The sequence below is a fragment of the Piliocolobus tephrosceles genome, chromosome 5 (assembly GCF_002776525.5).
Source record: "Piliocolobus tephrosceles isolate RC106 chromosome 5, ASM277652v3, whole genome shotgun sequence".
In the NCBI taxonomy this organism is placed as follows: Eukaryota; Metazoa; Chordata; class Mammalia; order Primates; family Cercopithecidae; genus Piliocolobus; species Piliocolobus tephrosceles.
This window is the reverse complement of record NC_045438.1, coordinates 49,053,534-49,077,310: the sequence shown is the minus strand read 5'-3', so window position 1 is coordinate 49,077,310 and position 23,777 is coordinate 49,053,534. Positions and strand designations below refer to the sequence as shown.

Sequence of the window (23,777 nt, the reverse complement as noted above, 5' to 3'; positions counted from 1 at the left end):
TGCAGGCCGAAACCTGAAGCCGGCTCTGGGCTCTGATTTCCTCCTAAGCTACTACTGTTTTTTGACTTGGACATCCATAGGAAATCCAAAATTGTATGTTTCTCTTTTTCTGTGTGAAAGAATTTTTGTATTTTCCACCGACAAGAAATTAGATGTTTCTATTCCTGGTAGTGAACAATGTGAGGCTGGATACATTTACCACCTGCACATGTGAAGGCGACCCGATGTTAAAAGTAGGGAAACTCCGTGTTGATTTCGGTGATAAGATAAACGTGCACAAAAACCACCCTCCTTATTTCCACAACTTCCAGTCCTGAGAACTGGTCACTCCAGCAGGTTTAAGGTAAGAATCAGTAGATCAAAGTTAAGCCTTGGATGGGCAGAGAGGAGCCGCCTCTTTGTCTATTAGCCCTGTCACTAGCCCTCCGCCTATGGACCTCAGCCCCTCGTGTCACCCCTCTGGGTCTCGGTCTCCTAACCTAGGAAAGAAGAGGATTAAAATAGAGCCTCTTCAGCTTTCGCATTTAGGATCCAAGGGCTAGTCATTCTGGGTTAGTCATTCATTCAGCAAATACCATGTTAAGTGGAGGGGGTTCAGATTCACCAGGGAGCAAACCTGTGCATTCCTGGATCTTAAATTGTAACAAGGGAGAAAGGTAATAAGCAATAAACCTAAAGATGACACAGAGTGTTAGAAGGTGAGAATGAACGCCAGGTGGAAATTGGCACAGGTGTGGGACTTGAAAGTGGTCGCCCAGGGAAAGGCTGAGGGCGGGGGCAGTTTCAGGTGAGGGAATCAGGCCAGGACTCTGAAAAGTGTCCTTGGAGCAAAGACCTGTAGGAGACGGACATGAGAAAACCATATGATCTCTCTGAAGAAAGATCCTTCTGCCTTCCAGGCAGAGGGAAGCGTGCAGAGGCTCGAGGTGAGAACGGGCTGATAAACTTGCAGATCAAGGAGAAAGCTTGCGTGGCTGAGTCAGAGTGTCTGAAGAGTAGCGATGCCTGGCAAGGCTAGGAGTTCACAAGAGATGACTACACAGAACCTGCTGGGCCACTGCAAAGGATTTTGCCCTTGACTCTGAAAGAAATGGGGCCACTGGAGGTTTTGAGCAGAGGAGTGGCACAATCTGCCTGATGTTTTCAGAGGGTCTGTCTTAGCCTGCTCTGGCTGCCATACTTAACAAAATGCCACAGACTGGATAACTTACACAATAAACATTTTCTCACGACTCTGGAGGCTAGAAAGTCCAAGAAAGTCCAGTGAAGAGGCCAGGAACTGTGACTAACACCTGTAACCCCAGCACTTTGGGAGGCTGAGGTGGGTGGATCGATCACTAGGTCAGGAGTTCGAGACCAGCCTGGCCAATATAGTGAAACCCCCATCTCTACTAAAAATACAAAAATTAGCTGGGTGTGGTGGCACATGCCTGTAGTCCCAGTTACTCCGGAGGCTGAGGCAGGAAAATTGCTTGAACCCAGGAGGTGGAGGTTGTAGTGAGCCAAGATCGCACCACTGCACTCCAGCCTGGCGACAGAGCGAGACTCCATCTGAAGAAAAAACAAAGTCCGGTGAGGGTCCTCTTTCTGGCTTGCTCATGGCTGGCCACCTGCCCACTGTGTCTTCACATGGTAGAGAAAGACAGCAAGGCCTGGTGTCTTCTTCCTCTTTCCATAAGGGCATTAATCCCATCATGTGGCTCTACCCATGTGACCTCATCCAAATCTAATAATCTCCCAAAGGCCCCACCTCCAAATACCATCACACTGGAGGTTGGGGCTTCAACATATGAATCTGGAGGAGATTCAAGTGTTCAGCCCTTAACAAGGTCACCCAGGCTACTGTATGAGCTAGATCACAAGGGCTGGCGGAGATGGGGGCAGGAAGAGCAGGAAATCACAGTGAGCATTGAGGAGAGGGTGGTGGCTGTGGCTTGGGCTGCTATGGTAGTCGTGGAGACAGTGAGGAATAGTCAGATTCTGGAGAGACTTTGAAAGCAGAGACCACAGGATTTCCTGATAGGTTGAATGCAGAATGTGAAAGGAAAAAGAAGTAAAGGATGTTTAAATCTGAAGGAGGTAACTGGAAGCTGTTATTGAGAGGGGAAATTGACAAGGGTGGGGCAGAGGTCTGCGGGGGTGGGGGGGCAGACATTTCATTTGGGACATGTTGATAAAGTTTAAGACATCTATTTGTGAAGAGAGAGAAGTGAATGTGTAAAGTTCAGGAGATTCAGGGGAGACTTGTTGCTGGATACAATTATCATCCTATAAAAACGTGGGTTCCAGAGTCAGGTGGATTTGTGTTCAAATATCTGTCCTGTTACTTACTGGCTATGTCAGCCTGAAACAAAGTCTTAGCTTCTCTGAACCTTGTTATTCAATATTTATTTTTTCAGCTCCTCCTGTGTCAGGCACTGTACCGGGTGCTGGGATTGAAAAAATAGGCAAAGCAAAGTCCCTGTGCTCATGGACTCTACACTGGTCAAACAGGGATGAGAATAAAAGTCCACTTAGTGTTCATTGAATGAATAAAGTGTATAAATTGCCTCAGGCACTCAGTATAGTGATTTGCCCAGTAAATAGCTGATCTCACCACTCTTTCCTTGCTTTCTACCCATTGGGGGACAATTTGTGTTGCATACTTGGACTGACCAGTAAAAGTCTAGGGGACATTTTGGGTGTCAGCCTTCCAGTGCCACGGAAACTATAGAACTGACTCCCCAAAACCAGAAGGTGGTCCCGAATACCAGAAATTATAGAATCATATGTTGCCTGCACAGCAGAATACAGCCTCTGATTTTTTTCCTTTGGAATTATTCTGGAGACCAGATACTAAACCCACCTCAAGGACACTGCAACAATGACTAAAACAGCTGGTGCTTGAGGATGCACGGGTAGTCTAACAAGCAAATAGCTGGGGCAGCATCTTACCATGAGGGTTGTTCTCACTGCACTCAGCATCCTCTTAGACAGAAGTGCTACATTTCTTCCTGAGTGACAGATTTCCAGGATTGCTTCTTTTACTCTAAACTAACTCTTGGAGATGAAAAGTCAACCACAGAGAGATCACCAAAGGCGAGAAGAGGCCCTGGGATGGAAGTCTGAGGCCCCTGAACATTCAAAGGGTGGGCAGAGAAAGAGGCTGCCAACGGTGCTGAGAGGCAGTGGCTGTTGAGATGGGAGAGGGCAAGAGCGGAGCAGGGAAGATCGAGAATGGGAGGTGGGAGCAAAGGGCAGCCCCATGCAATGCTGCAGAGGAGACAAGCAAGTGGAAGCCAGGGAGGCTGCACTGGATTTAGCCATGTTGCTTCCGTCCATGGCCTTAGTTACAGCCGGGGAGAAGTGGGCCGAGGAATACATGGAGGATAAGGAAGAAGAGACAATGGACAGAAATATCATTTAAGATATTTGGCTGTGAAAAGCAAGAGACTGGATTATCTAGACAAGGCAAATGTGAGTTCGAGAGAGAATTTTTCAAAGAAAGAATGGTGAACACTGTTCTAGCCTGGCAAGCGTTGTGCTCTGCTTCGAGAAGGATAGGGACACATGACGGGAAAGTGCTGCCAGGAACAACTTGAGATGTGGGCAGTGCAGTCTTCCTCAAGGGAGAGTGCAAATATCAAAATAGAGGACTATGGGCTGGCCTGGAGTGCACAGCACCACCTGCCGCAAGCATGTTCCAGGGGAAGGTACAGAGAAGTGAGGGAGTGAATGAGGGGCTGGGAGTCCCAAGACAACATCCTGAGCTCCAGTAGGGTTAGATGAATGGAGAAACACCTCCTTGGTCACGGCAGGAGCCACGAGGAACGATGAGAAGAGGATGCCGGGGAGTTTGCAAGTGAGGCCCAGTGGATGATTTCCATTGCTCTACAAAGTGGGAAGAGACTCAGTCAGGCTGAGATGGATCAGGAGTTTGGAGACACAGAGTATATTCATTAATTATTTCCTTGTTATTTCCAAGACTTTCTAATCAAGTCTGATGCTTAGCACGTGGCACACTGTTATCCGTAGAACCACCTCCTCTGACCCTCTCTCTCCCCAAGCCAAATCCATCCTCCCTCTAGTTCCCACAACCCTTTGTACACGTCTCTCTTATGGCTCCAACCATATTCATTATCCAAGTTTTGGGGAAAGGCCATTGAGGATGAATGCGGATGGTGGTAAAATCCAACCAGATTAGTCTTAACTGCTGTGGCTCTCACACAAGTACCCTGGGATCCTTCCAAATTGAATTCAAACTCAGTTTGGTTAGGGTCTTCCAGGGTTTTTGTTACAGTGTGCAGAAGGTGACAGCTTAATACCCTTTTCAGAGCATTCTTCTTTGAGGTCATGTGAGAGGGGCGCTGTATTGGGAATGGTAGTATTTCCAAATAATGGTGCCCATGGTTCTCTGATGAGTGGTCCAGACCTAGACCTGAATGAGCATTCATCTTCTCTTCCTCTCTCCCTCCTCCCTTTCTCTGTCTCACAGACAGACACACTCACACACACTCTTAAGTTCTGGGAAGTGCAGTGTACATAGTTTGCTCTGAGAGGGTCCGCGTGGCTAAGAGTAAAGACAGTCAGCATTCTAAGGGTTCCAAAATGAATTGTGTGGTTGAACAATGACAACCAACCCCCTTCTCTTTTCTTCTTTCCCTAATCAAGTTAATGTTCTTTATAAGCAAATACATCATAGATATCTACATACACAGAGAGGTTACAAGAAACATCAAGACTCTGGCAAGGGTTTCCTAGGAATCACAAGAAAAAGAGCATCTTCTTTGAAATACTGACTCTTAGGATTTAGCGGGGGATTGGGAAGATTCGAGGTTTAGGGTTAGTTCTTTAAAATGATGCAGCAGAGTCAGGTGAACACCCACTCCTAGAAGACACGAAACATCCCCGTTCACAAAATGGGTTAGAGGAGTTGCGAGTAAGATGATTTAAAACTGGGCCAGGCGTGGTAGCTCATGCCTGTAATCCCAGCACTTTGGGAGGCCAAGGCAGATGGATCACCTGAGGTCGGGAGTTTGAGACCAGCCTGACCAACGTGGAGAAACCCTGTCTCTACTAAAAATACAAAAAAAAAAAAAAAAAAAGAAAGAAAAATTAGCCAGGTGTGGTGGTGCACGCCTGTAATCCCAGCCACTTGGGAGGCCGAGGCAGAAGAATCGCTTGAACCCGGGAGGTGGAGGTTGCAGTGAGCTGAGATCACGCCACTGCACTCCAGACCAGGCAACAAGAGCAAAGTTCCCTCTGAAGAAAAAAAAAAAAAAAAGTGAAACCTACATTAAGCTTCCTTTAATGAAACCCACCTTATTCTATCAAAATTTAAAACACACACGTAACTTTAATACAGCAATTCCACATGCTAAGTGATATAGGTATAGGGATATTCACTATAGCTTTTTCTTCTACAACAGCAGAAGGTTGCACTTTCATAGAGTACCGGTTAAATAAATGACCTGCATAATAGAATACTATGCAGCCTTTAAGGGAGTGGGAGAATGTTGACATGGGAGGACCTCCAAGATGTATCAATTTAAAAGTATGGTGAATAGCATGAAAAATCTGCTCTCATTTCTGTATGGTACACTGAAGTTAAAAACGCATTGTTGTCAAGTTGATTAATTGCTAGACTATCCAGACCTAGACTTGTTTTTTCTCTCTTTCTCAGCAGAAGATGTGGGTGGTGTTGCCATTTAAGTGTATAATACTGAGCAAGTCAGTCATCTATGTGGACTCAGATTCTTCATTTGAAAATGATGATCTTAGATTCAAGATGAATTCCAAAAAATATCTTGCTGGTCTAAGGTGCTATCATTATATAACTTGATCATGCATATTTGAAAATAAAGCAATAAAGTGACAAAGAGAATCTGGGTGGATGTCAGAGGGCGAGTTCTGGTGATGGCAGAATTGTAGACAACTACAATTTTCCCAATATATTTCATCGTTTGACCACTTTATAAATTCCCTTTCATTTCTACTCCATTCAGCTTTAAAATACCCAAGAAACAACAAAAAAGGCATATTCAACTGAAGAAATTTATTTACTTTTTTTCTAGGTACATAGATGACATAATTATAGACAAGTTTTGATACATAGGAAAACCCTTCTGTCCACCTCTCTTTATGCTAAATGAATCATCACAATAATTTTTACAATTTTTAAAACAATACACAGCTTTCTTGGGCTGAAGCAATTGCAAGAACATATTGGTACTGGTATATTACAGCTACTTACAATGTTTTTAAGAACAGCAATGGAGAAAAATAAGTTATTTAAATATTGATTTCATATACAGAAAGTGCAATGTTGTTAGTTGTTATATAACTTGCTCGACAGTTTCTTTTCTCTATCAATTTTAAATCAAGATAACTTGGACTCAGACTATTATATTTTTTTCTGAAAATAATACAGTACACACATGGCAGCAGTGACTTGGTGAGTTGACCTCTTTTGCTGCAGTTATGAAAGCAAACTTTACTATGTCAGGAACTGATTTCCAATAGATCAGTAATTTCCAATTTCACCCATACCTGGGGGTTCAGGACAGAGAAAAGGGCCTCTAACTAAGGCAAGGCCATGAAACAATATCTTAGTTATCTGGGTACGTAAATAGTACTAGTTGGAGCTGACTGCATTTCCTTCCAGACAGCTTTGAAGTGAAAATCATACACAATGTTATGTGTAGCTACCTGAGCTGAACTGCCTTTCCAGGTTTCTTTTGTGCTTTCCAAAGACAACAATTTTCACCATTACTCAAAATTCTGTACCAAATGCAACTGATTAAAACTGGATATTGCTGGATTAAAACCTACCACCTGTTCACTAACGTCCACAGGCAGCCTCAAACCACCTCAGTCAAACGTCACACCCAAACATTCAGCTTTTCTCAGACCAAATTAAATGTTTAAAGAAAAAAAAAAAAAAAAGACCAAACGCTAAATATATTTTTAAAATATTTAAACAACACAATAAAGTAAAAACAACCTCAGACCCCTCAGACTAGACATTCCCACTGAAAATTCTTTGTGGTCCCTGAATTTGATTTTCTATGCAAAGGCATTGATTTCCAAAGCAGAGTGATAAAAATATGGTTTGGCATTCTCAAAAACTCCAGAAAGTTCCCTCTTCTGCTGTGACTTTCACTTAAATGAAAATCCTTCATTGAGAATGAATCAAAACTTGGAAATTCACATGAGATTTCTCCCTCTCCTTTGTTACCTCTTACACAACTTTTGTGTGTTTTTGCGCTCAGCTTAAACAATGACAGGAGCTGTCCAAATGTCAAGCCGAGGTATTTTGAGAGCAGGAAGAGAAGCCTGTCTACAGCACCCGCCTCCACCACAGCACGTGAAATGCATTGAACGCTTTAGCTATACGAGAACCCTGCAGCTTCTTACATTGCAAATAGGCTAGGCCACAACCCGAGAGGACAAACATGAGCTGTTTTTAAGAGTTCAATAGAAATTTGGCAGCTTTAGCTTTTTATTCTACATATCCACAACTTCTTCACATGGCATCTTATAGAAGATGAAAACTATTAAAGAAACATGCATTCTTTTTAAAAAATGCATACTAATGCATGAAAAAAATACATCACCTGAGAATGTCTTTTCCCTCGGAAACATGGATGCAGACATAAGCAATATGCTAAAGATGGCTAATTTATGAAATCACTTCCCCTCCAACCCAAGGAAAATTATTTGTTTTAATAAGTAGATGAAATATTATAAAACTTTCAATCAAGGGCTTGTGGTCAAGGTGTTTATATGATAAATGATTGCCCTTTATATTATAGATGATTGCATTTGATGCTTAAAATAGTGTTCATGATAAGAATGTAAAGGAAAATCACTTTGTAAGCAATGGAAACCTTAAGAGTGTGTTAAAATTTACTGTTTGCTAGAAAACCAGACACTAGACTAAAAGAGGATAGAGGCCAGGCGTGGTGGCTCCCACCTGTAATCCCAGCACTTTGGGAGGCCGAGGCGAGTGGACCACCTGAAGTCAGGAGTTCAAGACCAGCCTGGCCAACATGGTGAAACCCCGTATCTACTAATAATACAAAAATTAGCTGGGCATGGTAGTGGGTGCCTGTAATCCCAGCTATTTGGGAGGCTGAGGCAGGAGAATCACTTGAACCTGGGAGACTGAGGTTGCAGGGAGCCAAGATTGTGCCATTGCACTCCAGCCTGGGCAACAAGAGTGAAACTCCATCTCAAAAAAAAAAAAAAAAAAAAAAAAAAAAAAAAAAAAAAAAAAAAAAAGAAAAAAAAAAAAAAAAAAAAAAAAAAAAAAAAAAAAAAAAAAAAAAAAGAGGATAGAATGTGCTGAAATCAGTTGTAAAACAATTTGAAGTAGCAAACACTTAACACATGGCTAATGTGGTTTGTCTGGCTCCACACTGAACCTTTGTTTAAATTAAAAGAATTATCTAAATAAAAAAAGAAGGATAATAGTATTAGTTGTAATACTGAAAAGACTTTTAGAAAACATCTTATACATGACTTCCCTTTTTAAGAACATCTTTCTGAAATATGCAACCTCACAGTGACCTTTTGCAAAGATGATCCGTTAACTGAGGACTGAATTTTGGGATGGACATGGTCAGGATTCCAAGTCAATACTGCAGCACAACGACTCACACAGTAATGGTAACGATACTAAACTGGTTAAAACAAAAAGCAGTTACTATGAATACAGACACACACACGCACGCACGCACGCACACACACATGATATCTTTGTGAATTTCAGATAGTTTTGTACTAGATTTGTAGTTAGCTTAAAAACCAAAATCCAACATGAAGTGTGTGGCTGATGAATACCTCTACCAAATAAGCCATGTTAAAATGAGACCATTAGAAAAGCCCACTTTTGCTGAAAACATCCCAGAGAGGTTAGATATCCGCTGAAGCTGAAGGTGTGGAACTACTATGGTTACAGGGTTGTGGACACTAGTTAGATAACTGCTTAAAAGCTTATATTAAGGCAAATCAAAGCTGATTGCTAGAAAGCAATTATGAAAATGTCTCTTGTTTATCTAAAGAAGAACAGGACTTTTTTTTTTCCTGGTGCAGCCAGATGTTCTAACTTTTGAACAAATGAGCGTGGTCAGTAATGTACAATAACTCTCAAGTCTGTTCCTTTGGCCTAGCTAAGCCCGTCTGGCCCTCAGGCATCCTGCAAGATGACAGACAGAAGGGCAAGGGTACTATGAGAAACGGAACAGGCTGCCCCCACTCCTCCCAGCCTCTGCCAGCACACAGAGACAGACTGGAGACACAGCATTCGCAGCCAGTTGGCATCTTGGTTCTTTTGTCTTCTGAAAATAAAAATAAGTGCTTGTCTTGTCTTTGGAGGTCAAAGAGAACCGCACTGATTTCCTTGAGGGGGCTTTTCTGGAGGAGAGGATCCTCAGTCCTGTGCCAAGGTTTCACGCTGTTTGGCCACACGCCAGGCTTTTCTTCTGGATCTGGTCTGCACGTCCAGAGATGGAGGAATTGCATCAGCATCATATGCACAGTGAAAGGGTGGCTCTTGTCCAGAGAAGCCCATTCTGGGCCTGGCTACATGGCCTCGGGGCCTGGCGGCAGTTTGAAGAGTCTGGCTGCAGATAGGAGCTTTCTTATGTGTCTCTCCTCTGTGATGCCGGCCTCCTGAAGGCAAGTGTGGGACAGAGAAGGCACCTGGCTCAGTGTGCTGAAGCCCGCGGTGGAGAGGGTGCTGGTATACATGGGCAGACCGATGGAAATGAGCCAATCTGACACAGACGAAATGCATCCAGGAGAGACGGGCTTTCGGCAGATTTCCGTGAGTCCACCACTTGGAATCTGGATAAATTAAGAAAGCAATATATGATAGAAACGCTTCATGTGTCATCGGAGGACTGCTTCGTGTATGTCTAAAAGGAAGAGCACTGAAATACTGCATTGCTAGACTACTATCAGAAAGCAACAATGAAGTGAGTGTCAGAGATCAAGACTAGCAGGAAAAATTCTTCTCTAAGATGAAACAAATCTTTAAGGAAGTGTTCCACAAGGTTCTCGAAGGTGTTTGGAATGAGATCAAATCCCATGTATGTATCCAAGTCTCCAAACTGTAAGCATTTACATATTCTGCTATTTTGTTTCACTGTGGATATGCTCTTGACAAGAGCCCTAACGTAGTCTCAAGGGACAAATCTGGGTGATGGTGTGAAAAGTAGCACTCAATGGGTAGGGTTTTTATAAAGGAGACTTTCCACTGTAGTTTGAATCTATGTTAACTAGAATATTACATATTTAGTCAATGCGGTTATAAAGAATTTAAAATACAATGATATCATGGGTTGGCTGGAACAGGGAAATGGATGTTTAACCTTGACTACTGGGTATATAAAGGGCCTACACCTTTCAGAAAGGTGATTTGCTAACAAGTGTGAAAATCTTTGGGATTTTATACAGTTCTGATGAAGCAAACCCTCTTCCAGGAATATATACTCAGAAATTAACCTTTAAAGTCTACAAAGGTTTATTAACGAGGATGTTCTTCATTACATTATTTAAAATAAAAGGCTGGAAAAATCTAAATGTTTTAACTATGAGACTCACTACTAGAGTACACTAGAATACTTTGAAATACAATAGCCATCCCCCCTTATCCACGGCTTTGCCTTCTACAGCCTGAAAATATTAAATGGGAAATTCCAGAAATAAACAATTCATAAGTCTTATATCGCATGTCATTCTGAGTAGTGTGAGGAAATCTCATACCATCCAGCTCTGTCCCATCTGACAATCATCCCTTCGTCTAGCAAATCCACACTGTCTACACTCTGGGCCCCGCAGTCACTTAGTAGCCTGTGGTCATCAGATCAACTGTCGCAGGACTGCAGCACTCACATTCAATCACTCTTATTTGGCCTTATGACGGCCCCAAAGTGCAAGAGTAACATGCTGGCCATTTGCGTGTGGCAAAGAGAAGTCATGTTCAAAGTGCTTCCTTTAAGTAAAAAGGTGAGAGTTCTTGACTTAATAAGAAAAGAAAAAACATCGTGTGCTGAGGGTCCTAAGATCTACGGTGAAAACGAATCTTATATCCATGAAATTGTGAAGAAGGGAAAAGAAATTTGTGTATAATATATACAGGGTTTGGTACTTGGCAAGCTTTCAAGAGATCCACTTGGAGGTCTTGGACCATATCCCTCATGGATATGAGGAGACTACTGTATTGATAATATTAACTTTTTTTTTTTTTTAAGTAACAGAGAAACAGATTCATGATCTGATAATAGCAAACAATCAGGTTTCAATACTATACACTTACTATTATACATGTGCAGAGAAATGATTAGACAGAGTTTTAATGGACAAGTAAAAATTGTGTATATTTATGGTGTAAAACGTGGTGTTTTGATAATTGTGGAATGGCTAAATCAAGCCATTTAACATATGCATTACCTCACACACTATATTTTGTGGTGAGAACACTTAAAATCTGCTGTTCTAGCAATTTTCAAGTATACATTGTTATTAACTGTAGTCACCACGTTGAACAATAGATTTCTTAAAGTTATGCTTCTAACTGAAACTGTGTCATTCAGACGGATTTTATTTTATTTCTTAAGAGATGGGGTCTCACTATGTTGCCCAGGCTGGTATCAAAATTCTGGGCTCAAGCAATCCTCCTGCTTCTGCCTCCCGAGTAACTGGGATCACAGGTGTGCACCATCATGCCCAGCACTAGATGGATCTTTAAAAAGTTTTTCACAGTGTTGGAATTACAGATAATTTTCATTTTTCTTTCTTTCTGAAAGTGTATTTTTAAACATTTCTAGGCTGACCATGTATTACTTTCTCCCCAGCTGTCTCCTTTCCACAGCTACGCAAGCCCTTGTCTACTTGGCGGTTGTTAGTATGCTCATTACTAAGCGTGACCACTAAATGTGCCTCAGGAAGCTGGAGAACCGTGGGCTGCTCACCGCCATGCGGTGCTGCTTCCGAAGCTGCTTCACCCGGATCTGGTCCATGTTGATGGCAACGTCCCTCTCAGGCTGATCCAAGTCCTCTGCATATCTCTGCACCAGGGCTTCAGGAATCCCACAGCGGCCATGCTGCCAGGGAGAATAGGAATGTGGCATCAAGGGTATAAGGATTTTGTTTTTCTTTCCCTAAGATACACCACATATAACGTAGGGTCTCACTGTCACTTAGACTGGAGCGCAGTGGTGTGATCATGGCTTGCTGCAGCCTCAAACTCCTGGGCTCAAGCGGTCTTCTCGCCTTGGCCTCCCAAAGTGTTGGGATTGCAGGCGTAAGCCACCGCGCCCAAACCAAAAGTTTTAATTTGAAATGAATATATTTTCTTTATTGGTCAGGATAGATGCTTTAGAGAGAATACTTTTACATCTTTATCTTACAGTACTGATGAGCTCTAGGAAAGTGTTCTGAAGCAGTTAAGGCAGCACACAATTATTCTACACTTTTCAGGCCAATGCCTTCACCTCAATCGGATCATTTTGCAAAATACAATTCCTCTAATGTTATTGAAGAGTCTTCTAAACTGCAGGAGAGAAGGGCTAACTTCTACTTTACAGATGTTCAACTGTTTGAGCTTCATCTGCTACAAGTTATACCACCAGCTTGCTAGGCCAGCATTTACCGTATGGTCATTCTCACTACTTTTAAAGACATTTACTCACGAAATATCAAGGAGGGTCAGGGAGGTGAACGAGGATCTTATTCTAAGGCATTCATTGTCATGAGAATTTTATCATAAAGGACTCTCAGGAATGCATCCTAATAGGATCTGTATTTCCAAGAGTAAAGTACAGCTGTGTCTCTTAGCATTGCTTTGTCTTTGGAGTCACTTGGTATTGGTAGATCTCATTTTTGTTTAATGAGAAATAATTTTTCATTATGGAGCTAAATGATTTTGGTACAATGAGGGATTTTATATTATCTTTTTCCCATTACCCATGCAGATAACTATAATACAATTATCACATCTGAATAGGGTTCTATAATTTTCAAAGTATGTCCACATTTATTTGCTTCTAGTAATCCCTCTAAGAGGTCTTCATGCAGGTTATTTTTAACCTCGGTTTACCTACAGAGAGATGAAATGGGAAGGTGCCAATATCTGAACACATGCATGTCAAGTGCGGTGTGGACACAAGGATTCAGGTGTCTCCTGTCCACTAAACCATCCTTCTCGGAAGCCAGTCTGGGTCCTAATGATTCTCCCTGCGAAGTAGAGCTGCCAGAAACTAAAAGGAAACAGGCAAGAGCGAAACAAAGAAGACTCCAGAGAGGCTGTATTTTCATTTAATCTGGAGCCTGCGCTCCCTGTTCTTCAGAAGCTGCTGGCTGTGGATCATTCATTCCACTCTCTCAGAGCGGCCCATGCTACTGGGCTGGCTACCGGGCTGGCTTCAGATGTGGGTTCATCTCACCTGGCTGCCTGACTTCTACAAAGGCCTGTGAATGTGGTGGGCCCAGGACCTTTGATACCTTATCAGAATACGGCTCCTCCGTGAGATCGATGCCTTCGGCATGCAGCTTGTTTTCAGTAAGCATTTCCAGATCCACTCCCCGGGCACAAGAGACCTTCCTGGTCAACGCTGGGCCCAGCTTCACACCGTGCTCCTGGAGGCTTGTGTTCTCGGGGAGCTCTGAGAGCCAGGGGGGCGGCCTTGTGCTTGGTGGGCTGCCAGGCGCCTGCCCTGAGAGAGGCCTGGGAGCCAGTGCTGGGGGACAGTGGCTAGGGCTGGTGGGGCTGGTGGGGCTGCCCCTTTTCACTGGCAGGCAAGGCGCATCGGGACTGGGGAGGGTCCCACCGGGGCCCATTGGAACAGGGTGGAGTCCATTAGCAAGGCGTTCTCTGCTCTTTTTGGCAGGAACAGGTGGAGGCTGTGATGGAATTTTGGGCTGCGTTCTTGCCTCAGGGACCCTCTGCTCAGCATCTACCCCTTCTTTGGTGCCCAGGGGATGGTGTGTTCCTTCAAACTCGTGTCCTATTCTGTGGCCCTCCAGAGGTGTCCTTGCAAAACCGTGTTTAGCTCCAGGAGGCTGAGCATCGTAGTTTCTGGGCAAACACTGAGGGGGTGACAGGCTGCGACCAGAGGCTGCGATTGAGCCCTCCAGTTTCTTAGTTGTCAATTTCTGAGGTTCAGAAAATCTCTTGCTTTGGGTCAGTAGCAACGCATTGTCGATGGCAGAGTCTCGCTCCGGGGGCTGGGCCTTCGTGGAAGAGGCAGTCATCTTCTGTGGCACTTTGGGTACAATCTGAGGGGGCGGTTCTGTCACCTCGGTAGGCACATCTTGCTCAGCACCAGGCTCTGCTTGAAGGTCATCCAGGGAATGGGATCGAGGCCAAGTGTCCACAGTCTGGGGGCCCTCGAGGGTCTCACAGCTCCGGCAGATGGAAACTGGGAGGCTTCTTCGGTTTTTATTCAAACCAGTCACACCAGGTGGGTCACAGCTCTTGGATGTGTCTGGGGCGAGGCCACCACCCAGTCTGCCCTCCTCCTGTCCCTGCTTCAGTGCATCTCCTGATTTCATTAAAGGCAATGTTGGGTAATTGCCCAACTGGTTTCTGCTAAAAGACTTCAAGTTGGGCTCGGCGGATGACTTGGCAGATAGGAGGCTAGCTTTCCGAGTCTTGCCTGTGAGACAAGGGAATATTTTACAATCACATTTTAAAAGCAAATCAATCAAACAGATGCATAAAGGTGTGCTAATGTAATTGAAATCTCCAACTCCCACATCCTATTGTTCAATTACACTAAAGACATAAAATCACCATTTATAACATTGGGTGATAGAGGGTTATTATGGTTCCATTTTTATTTTTTAGAAAGAATTCTTAGTCTTATTAAAGAAATCAGGTAGACTGAAATTAATTGGGTTACATGGGAAAGAAATATGCTGTGTCAAGCAGTAAAATAAATCTTGGTTTAAGTCTGTGCCCAGCTGCAATTGATGTGGTAAGAGGGTGATCATCGTACCGCATGTTGATGGCATTTGTTGGGTGAGCACAATTTCTCAAGGTCATGATGGAAAAGGAGAGCTGGACTGAACTTCAGAATAGGTTCTAGAAATGGTATCCCCTACAGAGTGATCAGTGAATGCTCAAATCCCACCTTCCTTGAAGCCCCTCCTTCTAATAAATGTATCCTAGAAACAATCAACCAACCTGGGCACAGACAGGTAAACTCATGTGAGTACTTTGCCAAAGAAAATCTACAAAATACTGATAAAGGTTTAGGTCCCAGCAAAGCAACAGTACTGGTTACAACGGTCAGACTGATAACTGAACTATCAACCAGACATAAACTACTTATCTGATGACTGGTAATTGATATTAAACTTCTGCTGTTGGATAAGCTTTGCCAATTCATGGGCCACGCAACATGCTGAATGCTTTGTTCTCATCAGTACTTACATGCATGTGCGTGCGCGTGCGCGCGCGCGCGCACACACACACACACACACACACACACACACAGAGATTAACTGTCCCTTGTTATGTTTTTGGTTAATAACATGTTTGTTGTGTGCTTTGACCCTGTCCACCTGTATGTTCCACAATGATAAACACCAAAATGCTACGCATCTGTAGGATATTATTGTTGTTACATAAAGATCATCAGCCTAATGCTACTACTGAAGATAATGACCATGGTCCTACTTTTCATTATTAGAAAAACCATCACAGATAAATGAAGAAACACCTCTTCAGAAAAAAAAAAAAAAATCACATCAAATTTTAAAAGTAGGTTGAAATAGAAAATTATTAGAACTTCTTTAGCATAAATTTTAGAAATATGACTTTCTTTTCCCTTAACTCCCAATATGAAACTATACATATAAGTTCCATCTTTGCATTCTGCCTTATATTAGAAAGATCTCTGAATTTACTTTATGTTCAAAGTATGGTTTGCTAGCAATCTAGTTCTTTAGCAGGTACACATGAATTCATTTGGGCGTGAAAAATTCTGCCAGTCTGTGAGATCCTTACCAATCACCAACAGCTGGGGGAATTAATTTCCTGGAAAGTTTTGGATATGAAAAGGTTATTAAGAGAAAAGAAAAATTCTTCAGAACCTACATGAGCTACACAAGGATTCTGACATTTACTGAAACTGAGGATGTACTGGGATACTAGGTGGGTTTTGTATCCTGTCTTGATATATTCAGGCTACCTGAATATTATATATAGCTTGGGGAGAATTACTATCTTCCCAAGTTGATAGAATAGCAGGGCATCATGGTTGAATAGCAGGGCGCCATGGCTCAAATTCTGAGGTCCCCAAGATGCTTCTTAAAATTGGAATTAGAGTGAGGCAAACAAAGTGCCTAGAGGACAAACTCTAAGGAGGTGACTGCCCAGAGTCACGTGAGTGCAGGGCTGATACCTGAGAGTGAGCACGCTTAGGGTTTGCATCCTAGACACCCACTTTCTTTTCCTTAGCCCTAGTTCTGGTGCCCACAATGGCTCTCAAACTATTTTTTCCCATGATTCCCAGTAAGAAATACATTTTACATTCAACATGTAGTACACAGAGACACACATGCATGCACACAACCGCAAACACACACACACAGACATAACTGAAACAAGGATTACAAGTGACAGTGCTAACAATACTAACCTTTATCTTAGAGGATGCTCTCTGATATTTGTATTCAAAACTGCTGTCCATGACCCACTAAATTGCTTTCACAACCCACTAATAAAATACAGCCTGGAGTTTTAAAAAGTTTGCTTTAGGAGGTGCTCAGCAAACATCTTAACACATGGGCTACTAGACAGGATTCCAATGGCTGCTAAAAACTATCAAACCTGGGCATTTTTTGTGACGGCCTTCAAGAGTTTGACAGAGATCTAGGTGACTGTGGCAGCGTGAGCCTCTTACCATTGTTTCTCATCTTGCTACAATGAGAATTCTGGGGTCACAACAGGAAACCAGAGCCATCCACGGTAACGTCTAGCCCACCTGACCCCATACCACTTAAGACTCCTCTTCTGTTTGAGACAAGTACGTTTTCTGAAACTTCATACTGACTACTTCCTGACTGGCTGTACAGAGACGTCACAAATGAGACATGTGGCCATCCAATCCTTCTCTCCTGCAGTAACTGCCTCGACACTCAGGCCGTGCAGCCGAGGCATTTAAGACACCGCTGCTGGTGTAACCCTGATGGATGGTCTGCCTGGTAAATTGTTTTCCTCATGGACCTAATAGCTCCCAACACTCAAATGTTGGTGTTTATTGCATAAAGAAAAGGGTATAAGAGACACACAGTTTAGGTTTTACGGCTGCAGGTATTTTACACGGAATTTATTAACCTCACCCAGCAGCCAGGAGAACAGATAGGGAGGCTAACTTGGACTAGAATGGTATAGAGGTCAGAAAGGAAAAGATGATTGCTGAGTGCATGATAGGAATAGAATCGACCTTTGGCAGAAAATTGTGCTTTGAAATCAGTAATTGTCAAAGCAGGTTCCCAGCCACTCATGCTGACACTACCGTTTTCCAGGTTCTCACTGCTTTCGTAGCATCCTGAGTCTCGGGGTGAGCATCCACTCAGGCCCTGGCTGTCAACAAGCAGCTTCTCCTGGGATCCTGACTGGTCGCTGTTACCTAGAGGAGAGAACAAGGCACGAAATCAACAAGGGGAGTGAAAAGCAGAGATTTCAGAGTCAACAGATCTCGACTTTATCCTCAGTTACTGCCCTGAGCTTTTGGAAGAGAACAATTTATCTTAAAATAGATGAGATCAAAATGAACTAGTGTGATCACAACTTTTCTCCCAATAAAGTATTCATCGCACAAAGATAAGTTTGGAGAGAGCACACAGTTGGAATATGTTGACGCCTTTTAAGTTATGCAAACAGAAGCTTTTAAGTTATGCAAACTCCAGCCTTGGGGCTATGAGGAAAGGAGAAAAGCAGACTGTTGTTTCGGCAGTGGGGCTCCCAGTCCCTTCTGAGTGATGGCGCCATCGAGGAGAAGCAAAGAGAGAATAAATGCCCCATGCACAAGGTGAGATTGGGTCATACGTTTTTGGGAGATCTATAAAACTTGTGCTGGAAGATAGTTGTGTTGCCAACTTTCCAAATTTGGGAGTTAATATTAAAGTGTCAAATGAAATAAATTTTATAAGCATTTAGGAGCATTCTTAGCCCTCAGGGACAGGTACTGAGGGCTCTTCTATTAGCTCAGCAGGAGTAAGGCTGGCAAGAGGAGGCACAAACCCCAAAACTGAGGAGAGGCCAGTGGCAAATCTCCTTTTATTTTTGTTGTTTGGGATAAGTTAGTGGTTGCTCTTCTTTTCTGCTTCTCCCTTTGTCTTGTGCCAGCACACTTCTGTCTCCTGCATATAAGTAAAAAAGCCGGGGAAAGCTTAGGAAACCCTCCAACTTGGAAGCTGAGTAACAGATACATGGTTGCTGGTATAGATAAATGGAAGACTGAAAGCTGAACGTCCTCATTCCGTGTGGATAAAGAAAATGTAGTACCTCTATATACACCATGGAATACTACCTGGCCATGAAGAGGAATGAAATAATGTCCTTGCAGCAATTTGGATGGACCTGGAGGCCATTATTCTAAGTGAAGTAACACAGGAGTAGAAAGCCAAAATTCACATGGTCTCACTTGTAAGTGGGAGCTAAGCTATAAGCACACAAAGGCATACAAAGCGATACAGTGGACTTTAGAGAGTCAGAAGGGGAAGGGTGTGGGGAGTCTAGGGATTAAAAAAACTACATATTAGGTACAATGTATACTACTCAGGTGATGGGTGCAGTAAAATCTCAGAATTCACCACTATATAATTCATCCATGTAACCCAAAACCACTTATACCCCCAAAGCTATTGAAATAAATAAAAATAATAATAAAATAAAAAAAAAAAAGGAAGACCTCATTCTGAGGACGGCTTTTAAAGAGAAGCATCACTATTTGTCAATTGTGCCTCAACAAAGCTGGAGGAGGGGAAAAAATCAAGAGCAGCGTCAGACACTTCTGTTGAGTGAACCTGCCCCCCAAGGAAATCACGTGGAAAGCCGCGAGGGTCTTCAACAACCCAGAAGTATCAGCCGGCATGTTGTTGAAAGGGCACGTGGAGCCTTACACGGGACACTGAGTTTACACGCAGATCATCTTTGCATTATTATGCAAAGTGCTTGGTCACATAAAACAGAAACCAAGAAAACATTTTCTACATAAAATAGCTAGTTGCAGTGATGAATCGCTTTATTTTCCTTTCTTTTCATCCCCCACCAACTCCCCCACTCCAACCACATACGCAAAGAAAAAAAGAAATCAATAAACCAGAAATGTGATGCCTTTTCTCAGGTCATCAAAATAAAAATGTGGGGAGGCGGAAGGCTCTGGCAGCTCTCCAGCTGTCCATTCACCACTTCCTGCTTGCATTTCTCACAGGGAAAGCATTTTACAGCCCCAACTACAGCAGAGATCGTGGCAGCGTAAGTCCCTCTATTAGAATCCCAAATTAAGAATGCTACTTTTAAAATGACTAATGAAAAATTAACTAATTGGAAGCACAAGAACAAATACTGTCCCCCCGACCCCCTAAAAGTGGAATATTCTAGAGCAATGTTCTCACTATGTGGAAGAGCCTGTGGCTTTCCAGTGGCCTTTGTTCTAGCCTAGCATGTTATTTAGAAAAATGATGCTTATAAAATGAGGGCTTTGCGCTATCCATTACAACCCAGGGAGAGGAGTCAGTGTACTCTGTGTCTGGTGACACGGTTCAGTGCACCACAGTGGCCAAAACAGACTCCAGAGTGCTGGCCGGTGGGAGTAACACAGAAGACCTGCTCCTGCTGCAGCATGGAAATACGTGCTGTGCCTGCATATTTGGGGACCCCAGCCTCACCAGACACAGCAGGATACCTGAAATTATTTTGGAGAGGGAGGGGATCCATTCTGTCACCTGAAAACCACAGTTCTATTTATAGACCCATGAGGCATAAGGAAGGGGGCTAGAATCACTGTCTATTAGGGAGAAGACAAAAAGAGGTGAGGTGCCTCTCCTCCGTAGTGCAGAATCAGGACCATGACCTTTTCCCACACTTGTTAGCATTGGTGCCTAGGTACAAAAGATAAGAAAGAAGATGAGCTAGAACCCTGAAAATTCCCATAGTCAAATCACAGCAAAGTGCTAGGTTGTGAGGCTGAAACCCCATTTGAGTATGACCTGAACTTCAACCTGAAGGGGCTCTGCTTGGACTAAGCTCTCTCTGCCTCCAGCCTCACCAACCCCCTCCTCCCCCCGCCCACACAGGGAGAGAATATGCTAAGACACCTATGAATATTCCAACATCAAAAGGTAGTGGTACCCAAGGGCACATACCATTGCCTGGGGAGCAGTTACTTTGGGAAAGAAGAGAAGGGAATGGGAGTCTCTGAAAGCAGGACTTTAGATGGGCTTACGCCATATTTCTTAAAATGTAAGAAATGAAGAAAATATGGCAAAACATTAACTTCAGCATGTACATGTGTATGTTTGTTTTCTTTTTCCCTGTACTTTTCTGCATGTTTGAAATAATTCCTAAATTAGAATTCTTATACAAGTTATTATTTATACTTAGAAATGGCTAAGACAGTAAACTTTAGATTATAATGTACTTTACCACAAGTAAAAATTCTTTTAGCAATTTGTAAGACACTTTCATCTGCCAGACCTAAGATAGTGGTTCTGGGCTCGGTGTAAGGAGCAGCCATCTGACAATCAGAGTCTTTTCCCAGTGGGGTTCCCATATGAAGGCTGGCATTTTTCCCACACTTTGAGGGAGGCTGGACAGGTCTGACTTCCAAGTAGTGCTGGAAATGTACTTTTTGCTCTCAGTGATGGCTAAGCTAGAAACCTTTCAAGATCCCTACATATCTTCAAAGATCTCAATAGACCTCTGCATCTCTCTAGTGTATAGAAATTTGGTTTGACAGAAACCTATCATGTTTCTCTAAGTTATCAGTTAGAGGCACTACTTCTTAGCCATGGTGACTTTAACTATATTGGATGTAAAATCCTATAATGCTAGGAAAAGTCTGGATCCTGACTCTTGGCACTAATGGGTACCTCTGGAACCTTGAAGGCTTTGCTTTGGAACCAATAAAAGGAAGTACAAGTTTATATCTCAGGGAAGTTCTAAGCAACAGAGCAGAATAGATCCATAATGGAATGTTTGAAGAGGCAAAGAGGTCTTCTTCACCTTCCAGGTTAGCAACCTGATGGATAGCCATACCCTCCTACAAAATGCTCCCTGATACAAAAATCTCAGGATGTGATCCCAGGAGGAACGATAGGCCTGAGCCAACATGGCATGGAAGAGTCTAAGCACAGATTCCTGCCTTACACTCAGGAGTTAGTTTTTCTCCTCCAAAGCTGTGGATGATAAAGGAAATGTAATGGAGAGTACATATAAACCAGTTGTTGGTTGCATGTGGAGGCTCACGCCTGTAATCCCAGCACTTTGGGAGGCCAAGGTGGGCAGATCACCTGAGGTCAGGAATTTGACGCCAGTCTGGCCAACATGGTGAAACTCCATCTCTACTAAAAATACACAAATTAGCCGGGCGTGGTGGTGCATGCCTGCAATCCCAGCTGCTTGCGAGGCTGAGGCAGGAGAACGGCTTGAACCCGGGAGGTGGAGGTTGCAGTGAACCAAGATCGTGCCACTGCACTCCAGCCTGGGCAACGAGAGCAAAGTTCTGTCTCAAAAACAAAACAAACCAAAATAAAACAACAACAACAAAAACCCAGCTGTTCTTGGTGACTGAGGAAAAGCAAGTGGGCTATGCTACTCGGCAGATGTGATTCAGGACAATAGATGATTTAATATTGATTCATACTAATTGAGCTGGTAGGCTACACCAGTTACCGTGCAGGCTCTTCACACACAACCTGGCCACAGACCCCAACGTGTCTCTTGGAAATCAAATACTTAAAAGAATGTTAACACTGCCCTTTATAAAGTGATATTAACTATGAATCACAATTATCTCCAAATATATCCCTGAAGGCAGCCTGTTTATCTTAGGCTCAGACATCTATCTGATGGTGTGTGTTTCTCTAGCTTATCAGTTCATTTAGAGGGACTGTCTATTTAGCAGAAGTGAATTTCACCTAATGACACTTGCTTCTGTATTTCTCACGCCTGATACATTTCAGTAATGTATAATTCTTTTTTCCACCATTAACCATGGTTTTGGTGTGTCTTTCAGCAACAGAAATGCTATTAGCTACTGATATCCCTGAAGCAGAGTCCTTGAAGGAAAACGCATTTGAATTCAGTAACTAGAAAGGATACTCCTTTCAGATGAATGATTTCAGGAATATTTCTGATGGCAGACTGAAGAATACAGAGCAAGATAAGACTGAGTTAATGGAGCAAAGGATATGGTATATTCAAATAGACTTCATAAAAGCTGTGAGCTCACTGATGATTCTGCTCACAGGCTGTAAAAATAAGCTGTCATTTAGGTTAGGAATTTGCAAGCCAATCGATACGGAATTCTCTGCTCTACATATTCACTGCAGAGAGACATCTCCTCCTTTAACGAAAGCTGATGAATTTCATTTATTCACTAACCAGTCTATTCAATAAGAACACAACTCCTCGTGTGCTCTGAGAAGTAGTCAATCCTTAGCTGGGCGAAAACCTCCCAGCTGGTCAGTCACTTTTGTGCTCAGCTGTCCCAGTGGCCTGCTGGAGGCTGCACATCTCAATAGTACTGCAAGTGGAGTCTACCCAAACTGTAATTCCATTCTTGCAGACACTTGGTGCAGAATCCTCTTCAACTATCACCTAGAAACATGCCTGGAAAGGCAGCGGCGGCACATGAGGTTTTCTTTTGTTCCCATGTCTGCCCTGGGAATTTATGTCTTTGTGCTATTTGACCTTGGCTTGTGAAAGAAGAGGACAGAATAAGCGACTCCAGGGACCTAAGCACATACTGGCGGCATACGTGGGGCCTGCTGTGGCGGACCTCACAGGCAACACCTCTGTGTGTTCAGGGACTTACTGTCATACTCTTGTAACAGCTCCACCGCTGTCAAGAGAACAGCTCTGTGTTCCGGGTCCCTGATATTTAACTCATCCAAGTCTTCCTCCTCCAGCAGCTTAAAGGTGTCCAAATCTTCATATCCATTGAACAGGAAAGTGGGCATGTGCTCCTGTGAGAGGGAGAAGGAAGACAGAAGGGAGTCAGCCAGTTCAGCCACGTGATAACACCGCCAACAACTAGCCTGCAACCCCCACACTGTTCTCATAGTCATCTTCATGTTAATCAAAAGATGAGAAAGTATCATTTGCAATGGATCCTGAACATCCCAGTCCTCTGGCTTAGTAGGCAAGCAGGGTGTTTTATCAACCCTGGGTTAGGAAGATGTACATTGCAGGCTGTGATGGATTCCGCAGGCTTGCACTATAATTGTACTCTTGATAAGAGCTAATTCCTTTACCTCCACAGAGCCCACAACAGAGGAGACGCCTCCTCCATTTACAGAGCTATTAAAATCCAGCATTTAATTCCTCAGGATCAAGAGTTTTGCAAAGAGGAAACGTAATCTCTCATTGCAGACTCACACTAGTAGATGCTGGGAGTGATGGTGGGAGGGAGGTGGGCACGGAGTTTCCTCGTGGCCCCTGTGGAGCTAGCTGTGATCAAGGTGCCAGGAGTTTCTGCCTACAGCTCTTCCAGCAGCAAGGTTTGATCTGGGACTTATGCTATCACCCATAGCTGAGGTCAAGGGCAGTGTTAGAA

At 43.3% G+C, this 23,777-nt stretch overlaps 1 protein-coding gene across 1 annotated transcript in view; it reads right to left on the bottom strand.

Moving 5' to 3' along the window:
* Window positions 1-8,406: 8,406 nt before the first annotated feature.
* SASH1 (SAM and SH3 domain containing 1) overlaps window positions 8,407-23,777 on the bottom strand; it is a 211,561-nt gene continuing 196,190 nt past the window's right edge. Inside the window, exons 16-20 of the mRNA XM_023188427.2 lie at window positions 23,037-23,187; window positions 17,511-17,624; window positions 13,489-14,642; window positions 11,958-12,089; window positions 8,407-9,828 (exon numbers count right to left, since the gene is read on the bottom strand). Of these exons, the coding sequence (XP_023044195.1) occupies window positions 9,565-9,828; window positions 11,958-12,089; window positions 13,489-14,642; window positions 17,511-17,624; window positions 23,037-23,187 (1,815 nt within the window). The 3' untranslated portion in view covers window positions 8,407-9,564. The remainder of the gene's footprint in view (window positions 9,829-11,957; window positions 12,090-13,488; window positions 14,643-17,510; window positions 17,625-23,036; window positions 23,188-23,777) is intronic.